The sequence below is a fragment of the Aegilops tauschii genome, chromosome 1, assembly GCF_002575655.3.
Source record: "Aegilops tauschii subsp. strangulata cultivar AL8/78 chromosome 1, Aet v6.0, whole genome shotgun sequence".
NCBI lineage: Eukaryota > Viridiplantae > Streptophyta > Magnoliopsida > Poales > Poaceae > Aegilops > Aegilops tauschii.
Window position 1 is genome coordinate 498969623 of NC_053035.3, and position 20511 is coordinate 498990133.

Genomic DNA, 20511 nt, shown 5'->3' on the forward strand with positions numbered 1-20511 from the left:
ATTGATTGAATCCCCGACATCGTGGTTCATACGATGAGATCATCGTGGAACATGTGGGAGCCAATATGGGTATCCAGATCCCGCTATTGGTTATTGGCCGGAGAGGTGTCTCGGTCATGTCTGCATGGTTCCCGAACCCGTAGGGTCTACACACTTAAGGTTCGGTGACGCTAGAGTTGTTATGGGAAATAGTATGTGGTTACCGAAGGTTGTTCGGAGTCCCGGATGAGATCCCGGACATGACGAGGAGCTCCGGAATTTTCCGGAGGTGAAGATCGGTATATTGGACGAAGGGTATTGGAGTCCGGAATAGTTCCGGGGGTACCAGGCTATGGCCAGCATGTCCGAAAGGGGTTTCGGAGGCCCCGGCAAGCGTTCGGGGGCCTTATGGGCCAAGGGGAAGGGGCAAACCAGCCCACTAAGGGGCTATGCGCCCCTCCCAACCCCTCTCACGTAACCAGGAGAGGTGGGGGCGCCACCCCTAGGGCAGCCGCCCCTCCCGGCTTGGGGGGCAAGTTTCCTAGGGGGTAGGGGCGCCCAAACCCATCTAGGGTTTCCCCTGGCCGCCGCCTCCTCCTCTGGACCCATCTAGAGGGGCCGGCCCCCTCTCCCCTTCCCCCTATATATATTGAGGGGGTGGGAGGGCAGCCACACCCTTCCCTTGGCGCAGCCCTCTCCTCCTCCAACTCCTCCTCCTCCTCCGTAGTGCTTAGCGAAGCTTTGCCGGAGAACCACGAGCTCCATTGCCACCATGCCGTCGTGCTGCTGGAGTTCTCCCTCAACTTCTCCTCTCCCCTAGCTGGATCAAGAAGGAGGAGGCGTCCCCGGGCTGTACGTGTGTTGAACGCGGAGGCGCCGTCCGTTCGGCGCTAGATCAGATCCTCCGCGATTTGAATCGCCGCGAGTACGACTCCATCAACCGCGTTCTTGTAACGCTTCCGTTTAGCGATCTTCAAGGGTATGAAGATGCACTCCCTCTCCCTCGTTGCTAGCATCTCCTAGATTGATCAACAATATGTACTCACATAGTCACTCTCCACGGTTCCACTAGGTGGTGCATCCCTCACTTGGTCCACGGCCGCACTCCAACGAGCACAAGCGGGCTTCATAAACTCCCACCGGCCTTGAAGCGACCGGTAAGTGCGAGAGATGAACCCACTATTCTTCGGCTTGATCCTACAATAGTTGTCCTCGATCCTTTGCCAATACCGTTTACCGGTTTGATCGGCGCCGGTGCTTGCATCCATCCCACAGCTGCCCAAGCACGAACCAAGAGGATATCTTCCGCCTCGGTGTAGTTTGTCGACCGCGCGTGTGGGCGGGAAGCGGCGGTGAATGCCTCCTCCCCTATCTCGGCCACCTCCTCCTCGTCATCCCCTTCATCCTCCTCATCTTCCTCCAAGTCGTCACCAACCCTAAAGGGTTCTAGAGGCGGAGCCCCGAGGTCCACCTCCGCGTCTTGGAGGAGGTCCATGAACGAGGATGGGGTTGCCATTTCCTCGAACACCTCCTGCGCGGCGGGAGGAGGTTCGGCGACGGCGGCGGGCGGGGCCGCGGGCTTCTTCTGCGGCTTCTTCACGGCCGGGGACGAGCCGGCGACCTTGGAGGAAGCCCCTCGCGGCCCACGGGAGGCCGCCTTCGGCCGGCTCTTCTTGGGGGCGGGCGCCGGGGCGGGGACGGGGGCCGAGGGCGGGAGCCCGGGAGGCGGGAGGAGGCGGTGCGAGGCCTGCCCGCCGTCGCTTGGCCCCGACGTGGGTCGCCGCCACCACGTCGGCCACGGTCGGGTGCCGGGCGGGTGCGGGGGCGGGGGCGGGCGCGGCGGCGGGCGGGGCAGGCGCGGCGGCGGGCGGGGGCGCGGCGGCGGCGGAGGCCTCCATGGCCGGCGTGGGGCAAGGCGGCGGGAGGAGCCGGGGAGGCGTGGATGAAATTTCCCTCCCGCGCGAGAGGAAAGAGGAGTGCGGGTTGGGGGGAGTTTTTCCTCCCAACCCTCACTTCTACAGGTTGGGAAACAGTTTGAGGGTTGGACCTTTAATTTTTTTTTACGGGTTTAAGGGTTTAGAGGTTCTAGTCTACGGCTTTTTTCCGGCGAAAACTGTAAAAAAGCAGTTATTTTTAGGAGTTTGAGGATTTGAGGGTTTGAGGGCTCTATACTTGCTCTCAGTCCGGGCGAGCGCCTGGTCTCCCGCAGCGCGCGTGGCTGGCTGCCGTCGTTCCCAGCTACCGGGTCGTCTGCGTGGTGTCCGGCTGCTCGTGGCCAGCAACATGCGTTCTTGTCGTCATGGTCTGCCTGTCGTGTGCGTAGTGTACAGCTGCCCGTGCGCGTTGTGTACTACAGTACTTGTTTCGAGGGTTTGTTATGCGTACTGTTCTAGTTCTAAACGTGTGTTAGCTAGAAGATTTAGTAGTCTATATGTAATACTTTGGAACGTGATAAACTAACCACTATGATAATGATATAAATATGATCATACAAGTGTTGCACATATTTCTACGGCTTTTGTACGCACAGATCAGTTTAGCTAAGAATTTTTTTTATTGAAGTACATATATATGCAAAACATCAGTGAACATCTTTAAAAAAAATCGGTGAACTGATTGCCTTTTTACTTAGATATTCAGGACATTCACATAGTGCCTAGGGGCAAAATGGTCTATTTACCTCACACTTAACACCGTGGGTGACAAAAATAGACGGCAATGTCACCGAGGGAACAAAATAAAGTTTGAGTGTCAAAATGGAAAGAAAATTTTGTTTTGGACCAAAAAGAGAAGGAGATTTTAAGAAAGGGCCAAATAAGGAATTCTCTCTTAGAGGCAGGGAAAGGCTCCGATGGGGCGCCCCAGGCCCTCCTGCAACATGTCAAGGGGAAAAAAATTATATGAGACCAGGTCTCATATTTAGCAGGTGAGACCCGCCCTGATGGATGACACGTGGCATTCACAAATCACAAAGCATCTAATCTCTCTCCCCCCCCCCCCCCCCCTGATTTCAGGTGGAGGGTGGGGTAGATGCTTTATGATTTGTGAATGCCATGTGTCATCCATCAGGATGGGTCTCACCTGCTAACCCGTGAGACCTGGTCTCATAGAATTCTTTTCCATGTCAAGGTGCACACTCTTGCACTTAATAGGTAGCACAATACACTTGAGCAAACTGGTGCGCAACCCTGACACTTCCCCAAAGTCTTTGAGAATAGGACAACACATCTTGCTCAGTTGGGTGCGGTTTAACTTCAAAAGATAGGTTTTTCTTTTATTTTATACCAGGGAGAGTTTAGGGCTAAAATAAATACAAATAAAATTCTAAGATTTGCAGAAAATTTCGCATAAATACCTGGGCTCGTATGTAACCCTGTGAACTTTTTGTTCCGCCCTAAATGCAATCTTTAGAAAATATTATTTTTACAAAATAGTTAATTTGAGTATTAAAATATTTCTCAATTGACTTTAAAATTCCAAATAGTTTTCTAATAATTTTTCCTAACACTTTTATTTTGAAGAAGTCATGTTATCTTGCCGCTTAATATTTTTCTTGAGTGGAAAAACTATTTGAATATTGCAAAAATAGAATCCAAAACTGCAAAGAAAATATGATATGCATATGAATGAATAGTAAGACATCGAAATTGAAAATTGGGATGTTACATGTGTATGGGTTATTCCGTCAATTTGGTCAAACAATGTGCCGGTAGTTGCACCTGGAGTTGGGCAAGCAAGTCGAATGACTACTCTCGATGTTCCTGCTCCGAACAACAAAACCGTGTGAACTCCTAGTTATCTTGATGAACTTTGTGCTTTCCTATGCATGCAACTGTGCTTTTGTAAACTTGCTATGCTTGAGAATGTTGTGTGCTTGAGAACATTGTGTTTGTGTGCTTGAGACATTGTGTTTGTGTGCTTGAGACCATAGTTTGTTATGTATGTTCTGCAATGATGTTTGGCTATAATGTGGCAACGATTGAGTCATTTGGGAAGTGATATTTGTGCTATATATATGCGGGATATTATTTGTATATGTGATTTGTTACGAGGCTTTGCAAAGTGCAATACCCAGCTAAACATTGTTATCGAGTGTAGCACTCGGCAAAGGTGCCACATGGCACCACCTGGTATCTTGGTGGACTCTTTGCTGAGTTGGACGGGGCGGATCTCGACAAACATCACAACCTCAGATTTTACTGGACATATATTTGCCGAGGACGGAACTCGGCAAATGTCAAGAACTTGACAACTTTGCCGAGATACAGAGTTGTACTTCGCGGACTGTGCCAGCCTTTGTCGTGTGGTACAGAAAGAATGTCAACGATGCTGCCATGCCACGCATCGGTCAACCATAAGACACGTTTTGCCGAGTACAATGTCGGCAATCTCGGCATACTTTAAATCTCGGCAAACATCGATGTCCACATGTCATCTGCTCGTGTGTCCATGTTTGCCGAGTAAGTCCGCCATAGATACTCAGCGAAGACGACATCTCGGCACACTTTGGGCGCCACGTGTTGCGCTCCGGGGCCTCCGAATTTGCCGAGTATCTATGGAAGGCTCTCGGCAAAGTGGCCTGCCACGTGGTTGCCACCGTCTCCGTCCGGCCTATCAAGTGCCCTTTTTTGCCAAGTGCCCCGCCTAGGGCTTGGCGAAAGGTTTTCCGAATCCCCGATAGATGGCTCTTGGCGAAGTGGCATTTGCCTGAAGGGTTTGGGCCGAGCACCTTGAGCCGAGAACTACACTAGTCAAACACGTTGCCGAGTGGAAATTGGCTTTCGCCGAGTTTTCCTGGAACTCGGGAAACTCGGAAATTCAAGTAGGTAGCCCCCTGTCCATGTCTCATGCATGTATTTCACCTGTATTTGTTCTGATTGCACTCTTGGTAGTCCAAAGTATTTGTCGCCCTGGCCTGGACGTCGCTCTCCTCCGAGAAACTTGATAAGACGATGCCGATCGGCCGGCCTAGTGGATGCAAGGAAGACATGGTACGCATGCTAGTCCACTTGTCACTGTCCTTGAATGTTCATGCTGTAGGCACATTATTATTGTTGTCCTGGTCCTAAGATGTCACTTACAGTGGTTCAGACTTTTATGTCTACTAGAGCAATGCCCGTGCGTCGCAACGGGATATAATAGTTTTGTTAAAGCACATCTAAATGTGATCTAAGTATTGCACATCTAAGTCCTATGCCGTTGATATACTATAGTATGTTAGCTTGTGTCTACCTTATATGTTGATCAGAAGTGATTTACCTGCCCATACTATGCAATTGTGTAAATAAATAATTATCAAATTTTGCCTGTGATTTACTTTATATTTTGATCAGAAGTTTGGTGAGTAAATTAAAATGAAATTGGTTTAGAAGGTAAGTAAATTAAGATGATGATTATTATACAGGGATGGTTGGACGAAGAGGTTGTAGAAAGAAAGGTGAAACGGGAATTTTACGTTTTTTTTTAAGTGGTAGAGATTAGTTTGGAAAACGTACTTCCTCGATCGCACAACTAGAAGCACGTACGCCACTATACTATTCCCAGTGGAGCCCTCATCACAACTCAGAGCAACAGCAATGGCTGAGCTGAAGCTATGCTTGTGCTTCTTGCTCCTCTGTGTACATGTCCATCATGCGACCGCTATCTCGTTCAGCTACAACTCCTTCCGCTCCGGTGATTTCAGAGAGGAGGATGACGCGATGGTCACCGACGGCAGGATTGAGCTCGTTGGCGACGAGGCCGGCGGTCGAGCAAGGGGCCGCGTCCTGTACAAGCAGGCGGTGCAGCTCTGGGACGGCGTCAAGGGCGAGACGGCCAGCTTCACCACGAGCTTCAACTTCAGCATCCAGTCCCTGCCTGGCCGGAGCAGCACCCCCGGGCACGGCATGACGTTCTTCGTCGCGCCCTACATGCCCGAAATGCCGCAGGAGTCCTACGACGGCTGCCTTGGGCTCTTCGACGAGAAACATGCCCCGAAGAACGGGACGACGATTATCTCGGCCAACGCCTCCGGCAGCGCCAGCTTCGTCGCCGTAGAGTTCGACACCCACCGTGACGCGTGGGACCCCAGCAGCCGGCACATCGGCGTAGACGTGAACAACGTCGACTCACGCGGCAACTTCAGGATCTTGCCGGAAGGCAGCCTCGTGGACGCCGGCGTGATGTCTTCGACGGTGACCTACGACAACGCCACGTCGTGGCTGGACGTCGTCCTCCGCGTCAGTGGTGCCAAGTATGCCCTCGGCGCCACCGTCGACTTGCGAAGCTTGCTGCCGGAGCAGGTCGCGTTAGGCTTCTCGGCGGCCACCGGTGATGCCTTCGGCAGCAGTCACACGTTACTCTCGTGGTCCTTCCACTCCACGCTCCCGACAAGGAACTACACGGCCCTCCCATCTACCTCGTCAACCAAGAAGGCCACCCTACCACTCATAGCCGGGGTTGCCGCCGCAGCCGTGGTGGCGCTCCTGCTCGCGGTCACCGTGGCGGTGCTGCTCCGTCGTGCGAGCAGGAGAAACAGGCAAACAGACGACAAAGACATGCTCGCCGGCGACATGACTCCGGACTCCCTCGATGCCGACGGCGATGAGCTCGGTTCCAGCACGGGACCCCGGCCGATCCCGTACGCCAGCCTGGCGGCGGCGGCGAGGAACTTCGCGGAGGAAGGGAAGCTGGGGCAGGGCGGATCCGGGTCGGTGTACCGGGGCCACATGAAAGAGCTCGGCGGCCGCGATGTCGCGGTCAAGGTATTCCTGCGAGGGGCGTCCTTGGAGGGGAGGAAGGAGTACAGGTCGGAGGTCACCATCATCAGCAGACTGCGTCACCGGAATCTTGTGCAGCTAATCGGCTGGTGCCATGGCCGCAGGCGGCTGCTGCTGGTCTACGAGCTCGTCCACAACGGCAGCCTCGATGGGTACCTCTACAGCAACACCAAAAACGACGTTCTGACTTGGCAAGTTAGGTACGCATGCTTTGAGCCACGTGCACATCCATATCGTTCCAGTCCTATTCTTTACTTACTTTTCTACCTTGACTAAATGAACTAGTCCCTCTCCCATAATATAAGAATGTTTTTGATACTACGTATGCTGAAAATACTTACATTACAGACTAGAAAAATCGTCGTATCATTTGAACTGTCCTTTTCTAGCTTTGATTGAGTCCATTGAGATCTAAGTTCTTGGTCGATGCTAGTATTTCTTAGGCTTTTCTTAGCATTACTACTATTTGATTATGCGGTTTCGATATTTCTTAGGCTTTTTCAATGGGTGTCGCTAGGTCTTAGTCGACTAAGATTTAACCAAGTCTCCATCAAGTGACATAATATGCTAGAGAGAAACAGAAAAACTGAAAACAAAATTTTGCATGGATCGCAATGTAAGATCTCACGAATATAGAATCAACTGAGACACTAGACTTAGCAAGACTGTTTTCCAATAATAACATGTCTTGCTTTTTTCACTATCAGAACTCGGCACTTTACCGAGTGCCCGGCAATGGGAGAAATGCACTCGACGAAAGGTTTGCTGAGTGTTAGACTCGTCAAAGGGAACTCGACAATGAAATAGTCTAGACGGAACAGAGTCGAATGTAAAAGAAAGGCACTCGACAATGAAATAGTCTAGACAGAACAGAGTCGAATGGTGCCATAGCGGTAGTTTGCCGAGTGTTGCACTCAGCAAAAGTTGAGGGGGTTTCTTGAGTGTTACACTTGGCAAATCATTTTAGCATAATTAAAGAAAACGCGGGCGACCTCAGCCTAGCCCAACAATCCTACATGGGGTCGCCAGGATGCCTGGCGGCGTGTTGGGAAGATCATCACGGTAAGGATCCCCTCATGCATCTTCGGTTGTGCGACATAAGCAGAGGGCAACGGTCGCGGGGTCGCCATCGAGCTCGGTGGAAGTGGCTTCAAGCCCAACAAAGCTCCACCTCCATTAGGATAAAGCCGTCGCGAGGTCGGGCCCCTGGATGCACCGGAGATGGCCGCTGCCACCGCGCGTAGCTGCCCCATGAAGAGAGAGGTTATGGCCGTGCATGCACGTCTATTCACTGTCTCTGGGCGTTGCTGGCCCCTGAGGAGGGAGCAGCTGGCTCTAAGATGAGAGTGAGCATCATGGTCAAGCGAGTGACACGACCGCGGGTGAAATTCTAGGAGGCGGCCCTAGATGTTCGGCAGTGGTAGTGACATCATGCCCCCATGGTCTTTGGCGACGTCGTCTCAAGAATAGAGCAGCGATTGGGTGAAGAGAGAGAGAGAGAGAGAGAGAGAGAGAGAGAGAGAGAGAGAGAGAGAGAGAGAGAGGATTGATAAAGAAGGGAGAGAGAGAAGAGAGGACGGAGAGCGTGAGGGAGAGGGAGAGGGAGAGAGGAATAGGTAGCCATTGGATCTGTGGGAACCAATAGATACCCCGCGCGTTGCCGCGGGATTTCTTGTGGTATGCTGGTATGAGAAAGGAAGAATTAAAATGCACATTGCAACTGTTGGCATAATGCACAATATGCATGAAAATAATTGAACGGGCAAATAGGCCCGATGGTAGTAATAGTTTTTTCGTGTAACTTAAAGCCTCATATGCTTGATACAGAAGGAAATAGTAAGGTTTTGGATCCAATGACCGCGTCAGATTATTTTGTAAACATGGGAAAATAATTTTATCATCAATAAATATGGCATGCAAGATACATGGGCAAGATGGAGATTCTATAACATGTTTGATAGATAAGGGGGAACTTACTTTAGCACCTTGACGGGTTAAGACTTGAGATTGTAGAAGCTACAGTACAGAAACCACTCCAAGGGAGATCAACAATCCAATTCGTATATAAAGAGGAAAGTGATACTGAAAACGAAAAGTAAAATACCAAAATAGCTACCTACCTAGCTGCAGTCACCAACAACAGCGGCAAAGCAATTATTACATTGCTTGACTAATGGAGTATACAGTATGCTGTCCAGAACCACAAATGAAATAAACGATGTGATAAATGGCGACACATGCATGTTTAGAAGTCAGTTACCAGAGGCATTGCATGCATGCGTGTTTAGAAGTCAGTTACCAGAGGCATTGCATGCATGCGTGCATGAGCTTCGTGCAGTTGTTCCCAAGTGTAGATCCGATGGTTGTCGTACACTAATCTAGTGTATCCAACGGCTAAATTCATTTGGGTGATATGGCTCAAGGAGAAGCTAGAGAATTCCTAGTAGTGGGGGCTAGCTATTTAGATATAGTAGATGTCTGTGGGAATGAAACGGTGGGGAGGTATGATCCATGGAAGGGTGTCTTTACCCAGTGTCTCTGAAAATGCACATGAAAACATGTTTGTATTTTCTTTCTCCTCTTTTCTCTTCTTTCTTTTCTTTCTTTTCTTCTCTTCCTTTTTGTGTAAGGCCTAAATATAGACTCACTAAACACAAATAGGAATTTGTTAAAACATTTTCTTGAACTGTTTCACGGACCTGCAGTTCAAAATTGAATTATATTAACTAAATATCTAGGAAATGCACTTAATGACTTAAATATAGCAAATGGTTAAAAAATGCTAAATTACATGTGTCATGTAATGGTGTATTTCGAATGTAGAAAAAAGAATCATGGCCACCGGATGAAGCAGGGATCGCTTCACCTTTAAACCTGATTTGTTCCCTTCTAAAACCACAATTCTTTCTAGGAGATGCAACTTTTATGAATCCTTCTCAAATTTTTACCACAGTTTCTAGGGGTCATATAATGAAACCTTCCCAAATTTGATGTTTTTTAGAATTCGTTCGCATTTTCAGAATTAAAAAACCAATAACTTCCATCTTTGCGGTCAAGTCTTGGCATCCTAATGTTTGAAATTTCTTTACTTTTTGGGGGATGGCTTAAACATAGACAGAAGAATAGAAATAGGATCTTTCAACCCTATTTTACCAACCTTTCATGCCCTTATAGTTCAAATTTTAATATATTCACTAATACTTAGAAAATGCACTTGATTACTTAAATATAGCAAACAGACCCCGAAAAATTTCTAATTTTGACATGGAACATCTCATGGTGTATATTGTGTAGAATTTTTTTCAAGGTCAATAGATGAAGCATCAATCACCTAGCCTTCAAATGTGATCCATTCCCTATTGAAACTATGATTCTTCCTTGGAGATGGTTCGATTTCTAAGGAGTTTACGTCACAACTTTTACGGAAGTTTCTCAATTGTTTACCACCGCCTTTAGGGATCATATAATGACATGCCAAGTTTGATGTTTCTTGGACTTCGTTTGCACTTTTAATAAAAAACAAAAAACCAATAACCTACATGTTTGGGACAAGTCTTGACACCTTCATGTTTGGAATTTCTTTTATTATTTTTTAGTATAGCCTAAACATAGACTCAAGAATACAAAGAGGATTTTTCATAGACGGTCCACACTCATACACGACTAAAAGCTATGAAAGCAAGTCAAGCAGTGCTAGATGATGATAAAATAGAGGCACATCCTTCTTTTGTAGAGTTAATTCTTGGATTGGACATTCTAGCGGCATTCAGAACTTAGTCGGAGTGCTTGGATGAAATCTGATTTTGCTTGATTGTGCCCTTACTTTTGTTATCAGATACCAGATCATTCTTGGACTGGCGTCTGCCGTGCTGTACCTCCACCAAGAATGGGATCAATGCGTCGTCCATGGTGACATTAAGCCGAGCAACATCATGCTGGACGAGTCCTTCAACACCAAGCTAGGCGACTTTGGCCTGTCGCGGCTCATCGACCACGGCATGAGCTTGCAGACAATGACCGCCATGGCTGGTACCCCGGGCTACCTCGACCCAGAGTGCGTCATCACCGGCAAGGCGTCCACGGAGTCCGACATGTACAGCTTCGGTGTCACGCTGCTGGAGATCGTGTGCGGGCGGCGACCGATGGCGCCGCCCAGCGCCGGTGCGAGGGACGGCCAGGTGTTCCGGCTGCTGGAGTGGGTTTGGGACCTCTATGGCAGGGGCGCCGCCCTCGACGCGGCTGACGAGCGTCTCGGCGGCGTGTTCGACCGGTGGGAGATGGAGAGGGTGGTAGCCGTTGGGCTGTGGTCCGCGCACCCAAACCCAAAGATGAGGCCGGCGATGAGGCAGGCCGCCGAGGCGCTGCAGTCAAGGAAGTTCAGGATGCCGGTGCTGCCGCCCAAGATGCCGGTGGCCGTGTACCTGCAGCCTTTCGGAGATTCCGCCATGGAGTACGGCGACAGCACCACCACGGTCGGGTCCGGGGTTACCACGCAGCTGCAGTACTCGTCGACCAGCTGTACAACAGCGACGCAATCTTCAAATACTAGCATGCCGGCGGCTGTAAGTGAGGAGTTGAACCCCAATATAGAGTAGTGGACTTCAGAATTCAGATCGTGGTGGGCGGAAAAGAAGAGTTCCGCTCCAGAATATTTGTACTGTCGAGTTATACAGGGATCAATGCAGTCACGTTGCTTGTAACTGCACTAATAGATTTTATAAACTACTTCCTTCGTCCCATAATGTAACACTACACTAACGTCTTACTCCCTCCATTCCTAAATATTTGTCTTTTTAGATATTTCAAATGGAGTACCACATACGGATGTATATAGACATACTTTAGAGTGTAGATTCACTCATTTTGCTCCGTATGTAGTCACCTTGTTGAAATCTCTAGAAAGACAAATATTTAGGAACGGAGGGAGTACATTACGACTTTATGGGACGGAGTAGTAGATTGTACCCCGCGCTGGTTGGTTTTGGAATCGGTTGCAACATAATTTATTGAAATGCAGTTGTATGGCATATGAATATTTGAATTAATATTGAGATGTGAACTGGTCTTTTCTTTGGAAGAACCAAAAAGGGGAAGAGAATAATTATATACAGTTGTTTGGCTGTGAGATTGGTTCTCTCCCGTTTAGTTATCTAGGAATACCGATTCATCACCGTAAGCTAACAAACAAAGAGTGGAAGTGCATTGGGGACAGATTTGAAAAAAAGTTAGTTGTTGATAAGGGAAACTTATGTCGTATGGTGTTAGGCTAGTAGTCGTGAACTCGGTGCTTACGAGCTCGTCTATGTTCATGCTATCGTTCTTCAAAGTAAAAATAGGGATGCGGAAAAGACTTAATTTCTATATATCTATTTTTTGGCAGGGTGGTGAGAATTAGACAAAATATCGCCTAGCGAGGTGGGATATATTGTGTCGACCTAAGGATCAAGTTGGTCTGGGTAATGAGAATCTTGAAATAAAAAATACATGTTTGCTTAGTAAATGGCTTTACTGTTTATCCATCGATGAGGGTGGAGTGTAAATAAAGTTATTGTGTGACATCGGAAGCCCCCCCCCCCCCCCCGGCAAGAAAAAAGTATTTACATTCTAAGACCTTGTCACAATTAACGGCCCAATCAAATGACTAACCCTTTTGGAAGGGTTTGATGGGGACTAAGGTTGCCTCCTTCAATAGGGGTACATTCATTATTAAAAATGGGCGCACTACGTGATTTTTAGAGGATATTTTGTTGATGAATAAACCTCTAGCCCTACAATACTCAACACTTTATAGTACTGTGCAACATAAGGAGGCTTATGTTAGTACGATATTGGGGCCGGTCCCCTTAAATGTCCAGTACAGGCAGGCTCGGGTTGGGGACAGATGGATTGCTTGGCTTCAATTAGTTAAAAGGCTGGTGAAGGTTACCTTATCTAATGAGCATGATATGTTCCAATGGAGGTTGACTGCTTCTAAAGTGTTTTCGGTTAAAGTTAAATCAATGTACATAGACTTGATTAATGTTGGGCCGGTTTTTCGTTCAATTCATATTTGGAAAACCAAAGTTCCTTTAAAGATTAAGATTTTCATATGGTTTCTAAATAGAGGTGTGATTCTTACTAAAGACAATTTAGCTAAGCGCAGATGGAAGGGTAGTAAACAATGTTATTTCTATGATCAAGAGGAGATGGTTCATCATTTTTGGCATGCTTGTTTGCCCACTTTTTGTGTCGTACAATTCATGTGTCATTTAATATACCTCTACCTACTAGCGTGTCAAATTTGTTTAGTAACAGGTTAGTTGGGGTGGAGCCTAAGACTACGATGTGAATCCGTGTGAGAGTATGTGTATTGCTTTGTGCTATTTAGAACTGTAGAAATGATTCTGTGTTTAACACAACAAAGATTCACATTTTTTTGTAGGTTATCTATAGAGCTTCATGATGGATCCGCATGTGCTACTTACTACACCATGAGGAAGCGAGGCGGTTTATGGTCTATTGGTGCAATAGTTGGGATACAATAGCACGGGCTACACATAACCGGTTAGGATAGTGGTCGAATAGTATGATATGTGTGTACAAAAGTACTCTTCTAGTCCTGAGCTCAAATGAGCTCGGGTGAACAGTAAAATCGAAAATATTGAATTTTTTTAGTGACAAACACTAACAAATGTTTTCAAGGCTTGCAAAATTTCATCGTGAGATGACATTTGTAGAAGCCGTGGCAAAAAAAAATTCAACACACCAAAATGCTGTTGGAAATGACATTTTTGGAGCATCGATTTTGTTGGCTGTAGCAGTTTTCATTGTAATAATTTCTTTCAGTACATGATCTTAACACTTGTAACCTTTTAATAAATGGATGTGTGCATCAAAATGGCTGGGCGTATTCCTCTTTTTTTCAAATAATATATATATATATAATATTGTATTGTATTATTCAATAGTTGTAAATTATTTATTGAATATTAGCATCACAAAATTGAAAGAATTTTCCTATGCATTATGGTATCCTGAGGTGGAAATTTGTCATGCATAATTGCATGTTGAGATGACATATTTGCATGTTGTTGGCATCGATTGTTTAAGAACTAGAGGCACTACTGTTATGGAACATTACCTAGTCTCAGGTTGTTTGCTGAGTGCGTTACTTTCTTTCCACTCAGGCAAACAAGTCTTTGTGAAGTACATTCTCTTTTGCATTCGGCAAACAATTTTTGCCTAGTATCTTTTTTTTTACATTCCAAACATAACCGTTTATCGAGTACCTTTTTTTCTGTACTCGGCAAATATTTATTTATTTTTCTTTATCTTCTCCTTTCCCTTGTTTATTTTTAGTTCTTCTAGTTCTAGTTCTAGTTGGTCCTAGTAGTTCTAGTTGGTCCTAGTTGACTAATTAGAGTTGGATTAATCCTCTTTTACTCATAATTAGAGGCCTAGTGTGGTTCTAATCTCCTCTCTTTAATTCTCCGGCAATGATTAGTTCTGGACGTACGGCGAAGAGTTGCCGGATCGTGAAGGTTGCACGCTTGCAACCAAGTAGAGAGGACGTGCTTTCGGTCTTTAGTTCAAGGGACTGTTCGTGGGCGGTACGAGGGATCGTTCATCTACGGTTCGAGGGACTCCAAGTATGATCTACACCGACACGTTCTTCTTCCACTGCAACTCGGTGACGGTAACAATCATGATCCCAACCTGTAATGCATCTTAATATTGATCTTGGTTGATCGCAGGTGCGATATTTTTTTCGTTTTCTACTACGTTTCCCTACAACTATACCAATTTTGTTTGGTAATTAATTAGTTGGGTGGTATTCATCATGCCTTGAAGGGCCAAATCCATGTGGGAGTTTGTGCCTTGCATTGGGCAATGTGGAATTGCCAGAATGAGTGCATTTTGAACAGATCATCTACTCCATATTTTTTGCAGCTTATCGTCAAAACTACGGTGTCAATACGTACATGGTCATCACAACATCATGTGGACACATGAGGGCTTATGGCCGTTGGGTGTAGCCGCGTGGAAATGGTCAAAGGGGGGGGGGGGGGGGGTCATTCAACTAGTTTGGCTGGCGTGCGAGTAGCAGATTATGTGGATGAGCTATGTAATCTTGCGTTTCAACCGGTGTGGTCGTGTGTTGATGTAAACGCTTTGGTACTTGGTGATTTGGACTTTTTATGTTTAGTAAATGGTTGTGTGCATACATGATGAAGAGGTCGGGGTTATCCCTTTTTAATTATTATTTTTATTAAAGTTGATGTAAGACAACAAGATCAATAACAAAAAATAAAGTACAAAACATGGACAACCATTGCAGATTGATTCAAAGTATTTCCATCGATCCCTCCACCTATCATGGACCCTCCAGCCAGGTCGTATGGGTCCGAGGCGTCCGGGCAGATCGGACGGCTCGCGGCACTCCCGAGAGGCTATCGGCGCAAGCCACAATGCGATGGATGGCCAGGAATCTCTCTCGGCCGTGAAGAGCCCTGGGAGGTGGGTACGCTAGCATCCTTTATAGGAGTAACCGACATACCTATGGACTAAATGTTTTGATCACGCAAATATAAAATGAAGTCTTGAGGCTTGATCCAACAATTGTCCTTAGCATTTTAAGGGGTACATCCCTTGTTGTACCTATATTGAACTTTCCTGGACATTCTTTCAATAGGTATTAGTTCAATCAAATATATGTTATTATGAATTACCAAAACTGCGCAAGGATTAGATGCACTTTCATCAGCTCTAACATGTGCGTTCATTGAAGGTAATGGTAGGTCAAACATTTTCTGGACTAAGTCATGGAGTTTGAGACATATCACGCCCCTGAGTAACACTGTTTTTAGTAACAAACTAGTTTCACCCAATGAGAGCCAAGATATCAATCTGGGAAGTTCTCCTACAAGCTAATTCTTAACCTGGCACTTAACTAAGACACTTCTAATTGGTCCCAAACACTTCTGGTGAAGTTGTTAATCTCACTAGCTTTGCTAGTTATAAGGATTAGCATATCCAATGTTTGGAGTTGATCTCGTATGCAAGAAGAATTAAAATTTTGAATATTAAATAATAGAATAGCAAGCAAAACGAGGTTGTATTCTTATGAATAAAGAAAGGGTAGCGATTCATAATTTCACTAGTGGCATCTCTCCAGATAGCATGGGTGTGGTAATAACGGCAACCGATCTACACACTTTTCACTAAGATGTTATGGAAATGGATGGGGGAGATGATGTTGATGGAGATGGTGAAGATGACTTAGCTGACGACATTCCTATTTATTTAGTAGTGATGATGACGCCGATTTCTTTGAATTCACTAGACGAAGAGGGAAATCATGGTAGAAACACGCCAACGGGAAGCTACGGTTTCAGCGAGCGAAAGCAAAATACCACAGAGAGGGTACCCGCAGTGGCATGTGGGCCCCAGTCATCTTGTCCAGGCAGCTAAAGGGTCGAGGCACCTATGTTGGGTGCTTGGGCCTACCAGAAACCTACTCCTTTTGATCCAAACCATGCTCGCATATTTTTATTGAATTCTTCTCTACGCCTAAAAAGAGATTTTATTTGTGAAACTTTTATTCCCCCCCCCCCCACCCCCCCTCAGACAACTTTTCCAGTAGTCCTTTCGGTAATTCTCTGCAATATAAGAAGTTGAAGTTAAAATGAAGTAGTGGTGATCATATAAGAATGAAAGTAGAGTATTTATCTTTTGAAATTGTGATGGAAAATACATGTATCACAGTCCCATCCATCTGTCTGGTTTTACAAAAGATGGAGATATGTTATACAACATACCAACAACCAACATACTTGCTCCATAATATGTTTAGGAGTAAATGTTACAACTATGGAAGGTTTTTTGTGAGTTATGTACTGGCAAAGGTGGTTGGCTCCACAGTAAATAACTGAAGGGGGAAGGGGGGGGGGGGTATATAGCTCCTTATTATAAATCTGTTTTATTTAAAACATTCTATGTTTCACCAATTAGAGAAAAAATTGAAAATCTCTAAAGGTATTTATTTAATAATGGAATTTCTCCTATGGTGCCCCAAGGTATATATTCCCAACAACATATAGTAACACACATGAGTCCAAAGATATTGGATAAGGTATCTAACTCAAATTATATATGAGCTCCTTCCTTAAAAATGAAAATAATTATGATATCTCATTAATACACCCATTTATATGGCACAGATATAGATATTCATAACACATTGATTCAAAACTATCTCGGAAAGACAACATGGGCGGTGGACATTAATGTTGTAAGATATTATTAATTTTGAACAGAACTTCCAATAAATGTTCTTAGACGGCGCATGCTGGCAATAAACATTCCCAGACGGCTATAAAAGTTGTATCATGTATACCACCGAACACATGACCAAGAACACAGAAAAACAAACAAATGGATGGGAAAACTATGAGTTGTTTTTTTATTGTGCTTTTGCTCGTAGGAATTTACACTCTGGCTGGTACACTCTTTCACTCCGGCTCCCCCTCTCATCTCTCCTACTATCGGTGCTTGAGAAATCTACCATCTTTCTTACTGATGCTTTCCTTTTTTTTTTCCTTTTCATAGAGAACTGCCACAACCATCGTATTGGAGACATGCTATGCAAGGATTTGTCATGCTTGGGGGATTGTGAAAGTTCTTATTTTCCAAAGAAAGTTAAGGAAGCTTTTTGCGTAGGCAAGTTCCTCGCTCGCAAATGTGTATGTGTCATATGTGACTAGAATTACAGTATGGTTATGGATGCATATAGCATCAAGTGACCGGAATAAAATTTATATATGAGCAAGAAAGATTATAATATATATTTAAACAACATCAAATTAATCCAAGGTGTTGTTTATGCAACAACAATTTAATCCACATCAAATGAATCCCGAACTCTTGCCACCAAGGAGGCAATGCCCATGGCAGGCATCCATGTCTTGTTTGAACGATTTTTTACCCCGTTTGCACGTTGCGACACGTTTGATCATTGCGAACCAACATGTGGTTGAATAGTTAGGAGGATAGTGGTATCCCATCCCACCAGGGTTCAAATCCTGGTGTTCACATTTATTATGAATTTATTTCAGGATTTACGATGATACATGTTCAGTGGGAAGAGACATTCTCCTCGACTATGACGCGCCTACGGTGACTTTGTAAAATCTCAAGATGAAAATGCCGGCCCATTCTTTCAGAGGTGCTCATAGGGGTAGAGTACGGATGTGTGCGTTCATAGGGTGAGTGTATGCACACATATATGAACGCGTGTGTCTGTACTGTGTAAGAAAAAGACACGTGACCACTAATTGGCCTTTTTTACTGAAATAATTTCAGAAAATGCAAAACTTGTCGAAAACGAAACGACATGGTGCCATGAATTGGTCACTAGGTCATGGAAAATGTTTTGGGTCATTTCTCAACCCGCTCACAAACGCATCCTTCCGAACAACCTAGTCCGGTCGCCCGGGGTGGATGCCTCCGCTAGTCCGGTCGGGCACGATACCATTGCAGTGCGCCTTGTCTCTGCCTGTGCTCGCGCGGAGTACGTCGCTAGCGGCAGCTTCGCCGACGCACCACAGCCTATATTCCCGCGGGCCATCGCCACCTGCAGACGAGGACAGGCGGGTCGGCGGCGGGCAAGGACGATGAAGGCGGCCCGCCGTCAGCCTCGTGAAATGCAGCGGCGTTTTTTCGATCGTTGGAGGTGTTGGAGAATCTCCCTAGGAAGAAGGTGGAGGCGGCGGATAGAGCTGCATGTCTCGCGGGGGAGCAGAATCGCGCCACCCGACACATGACAGGCTACGTGAGTTCCCGCTCCAACAACGACATCGGCATGAGAACAGATAATGATGACGATGCCCCGCTCGCCGTCGACACATGCATGGAGGACCACAGCCTAGACCGCGAAGGGGAAGCGGCCGGCGAGGAAATGGTGAACTTCGGCCCTCCCCCTATATTAAATTACATGTTTTATGTTTTATTTGGGTTAAGTTTGTACTATGTCAACCCTTCTGATGAAGATGAGCTGAATCTATGTCGGATGTCATATTTGTTATGTTTTATGCTCTATGCTATGGATCTACGTACTTTGCATGGCTAGCATGAATTTGGATGCGAAAATTAGGCAATCGTGGTTGTGGAGCGACTGAAATAGGTCTCTCTACTCAGTGACAGCAGACACGCTAGACGCGCCCGCGGGCATATAGGTCGTTAGAATAGGTAACCGCGGTTGTAAATGCTCTTAGCAGACTTTTTGGGGATGTTTTGTCCGGTATTACAAATTTGAGGATTAAGTACAGTTTTTACGTCGGTGCAGAAATCTGAAATGTATAGTAGTTTGTGAACATGTATTATTTTATTTTGGATCCGTTGCAACGCGCGCGGGCACGTTGCTAGTACTTGTTTAAAAATTCCAGATGTTTGGGAACAACTCTGTTTTTCCAGACGTAAGGAGTAGCACCTCTGTTTTTACGACCGATCTGTTCCCTTCTCCGGGGTGGCCGCCTCCGACCTTGACTGCTCGCTCAGGCCGGCCGGACGCGCAACCATCGCGTCGTGCCTGTCGCGGCCCCTGCACGCGCGGAGTACGTCCCCGGCGGCAGCATCGCCGAGACCCGGACGCATCGCGGGGCCTGTGCTCCCGCGGACCATCGCAACCCGCCGACGAGGGCGGGGGGAGGAGCGGGGGCTGGGAAAGGATCCCAGCGCGCACTCCGTCAGGCCGAGGATTTGCTGGGTTCCAGGTCTCCAAGAGGAATGCGACCCTGGTTCATTAGCTCTGCTGTTTGGTATGCGTCGTCAATGCTTCAGTCACCAATTTTGGGTATTTCGCTCTTCGGTTTCAGCGACCTCAACTGCAACTGCTTTATTACCTCCAATTAGTAAATGTAGATAACTGGTTTTGCTTGCAAAAATTGCAGGTGAGCGAAACAGCAGATATGAACACAGTCTGCCGGTATTCAGTAGTGAACCGCACTCCACCGCAGGAAGCAGAAAATGTGCTTCTCAAAGAAGACAGTAATGCAACTGAATCTTGACTTTTACACCTCATGGAACTACATTGCGTTTAGGTGGGAAGTTCTCTCAGAGTGCGAACCCAACAACAACTGATTTACCCCCAGTTTGTACTGTATAGATGGTTTGGTTTGGTATGCAACCGGAGGTAGGAAAAAAAAAGCGGCCGAAACAATAAATAGAACACACAGTTTGCAAATGTATGAAGTTATTTCTTACAACCAAACTGAAAACCGAAAATAAAATTCAAAGCAACCGCCTCACGCTTGCTTTCAATCCAAACTCTAAGCCCTTCCAAAATGAGAGCACCCCACAAATAAATCAAACTGTGCTGATTGCCGAATGAAACAACAAAAACAAATAATCCTCAAACGTTTCCCCTTCTCGATCATCTGTCACCCTGCCCATCATTTCGTGATCAGTGCTCCGTTGGCAGATGTTCTTCTACAACTGGCTCAGCCTTCGGCAGTTCAACCCTTTCATAGAAAAGCATGTAGGCCTGACACTCAAGTACCTGTTGAAGCGATACCTGTGTGATGCTCTCGTCGTTTGCGCAAAACCAAGAGGGAGTGCCGCTGCTCTCCTGTTGCTGGCCTCCAATTTGGCTTGCTCTCACATAAGCAAAATTGTGTCCTTCATGCAACTTTGGCCCACTGTGTACAATGACAGCAACCAGACGATATTTGTACTCAACATCCTCCGCCTGCCTGAAAATCAGAGGAAAATAATTTAGTTGCCAGAATTTTTTGCTTGA

At 46.2% G+C, this 20511-nt stretch overlaps 2 protein-coding genes and 1 long non-coding RNA gene across 3 annotated transcripts in view; 2 read left to right on the forward strand and 1 right to left on the reverse strand.

Moving 5' to 3' along the window:
- Window positions 1-5476: 5476 nt before the first annotated feature.
- Window positions 5477-11432, forward strand: LOC109762589 (L-type lectin-domain containing receptor kinase IX.1). The gene is made up of 2 exons (XM_045229971.2): window positions 5477-6937; window positions 10573-11432. The coding sequence occupies exons 1-2, from the start codon at window positions 5556-5558 to the stop codon at window positions 11330-11332; spliced, it is 2142 nt and encodes a 713-aa protein (XP_045085906.1). The 5' UTR covers window positions 5477-5555; the 3' UTR covers window positions 11333-11432.
- A 5676-nt stretch (window positions 11433-17108) lies between these two features.
- LOC120969732 (uncharacterized) lies at window positions 17109-17582 on the forward strand. The gene is made up of 2 exons (XR_005764079.2): window positions 17109-17217; window positions 17325-17582. It is a non-coding gene; the product is annotated as an uncharacterized lncRNA (long non-coding RNA).
- A 2097-nt stretch (window positions 17583-19679) lies between these two features.
- LOC109762585 (uncharacterized) overlaps window positions 19680-20511 on the reverse strand; it is a 44960-nt gene continuing 44128 nt past the window's right edge. The window contains exon 3 of the mRNA XM_020321451.4: window positions 19680-20464. Coding sequence (XP_020177040.1) covers window positions 20176-20464 — 289 coding nt within the window. The 3' untranslated portion in view covers window positions 19680-20175. The remainder of the gene's footprint in view (window positions 20465-20511) is intronic.

Bases quoted from the DNA above. Each gene is read 5' to 3' on its own strand.
- LOC109762589 (XM_045229971.2), top strand. From the start codon at position 5,556: ATGGCTGAGCTGAAGCTATGCTTGTGCTTCTTGCTCCTCTGTGTACAT. The intron at 6,938-10,572 runs GTACGCATGCTT...TTTTGTTATCAG, and splicing joins GTTCTGACTTGGCAAGTTAG to ATACCAGATCATTCTTGGAC.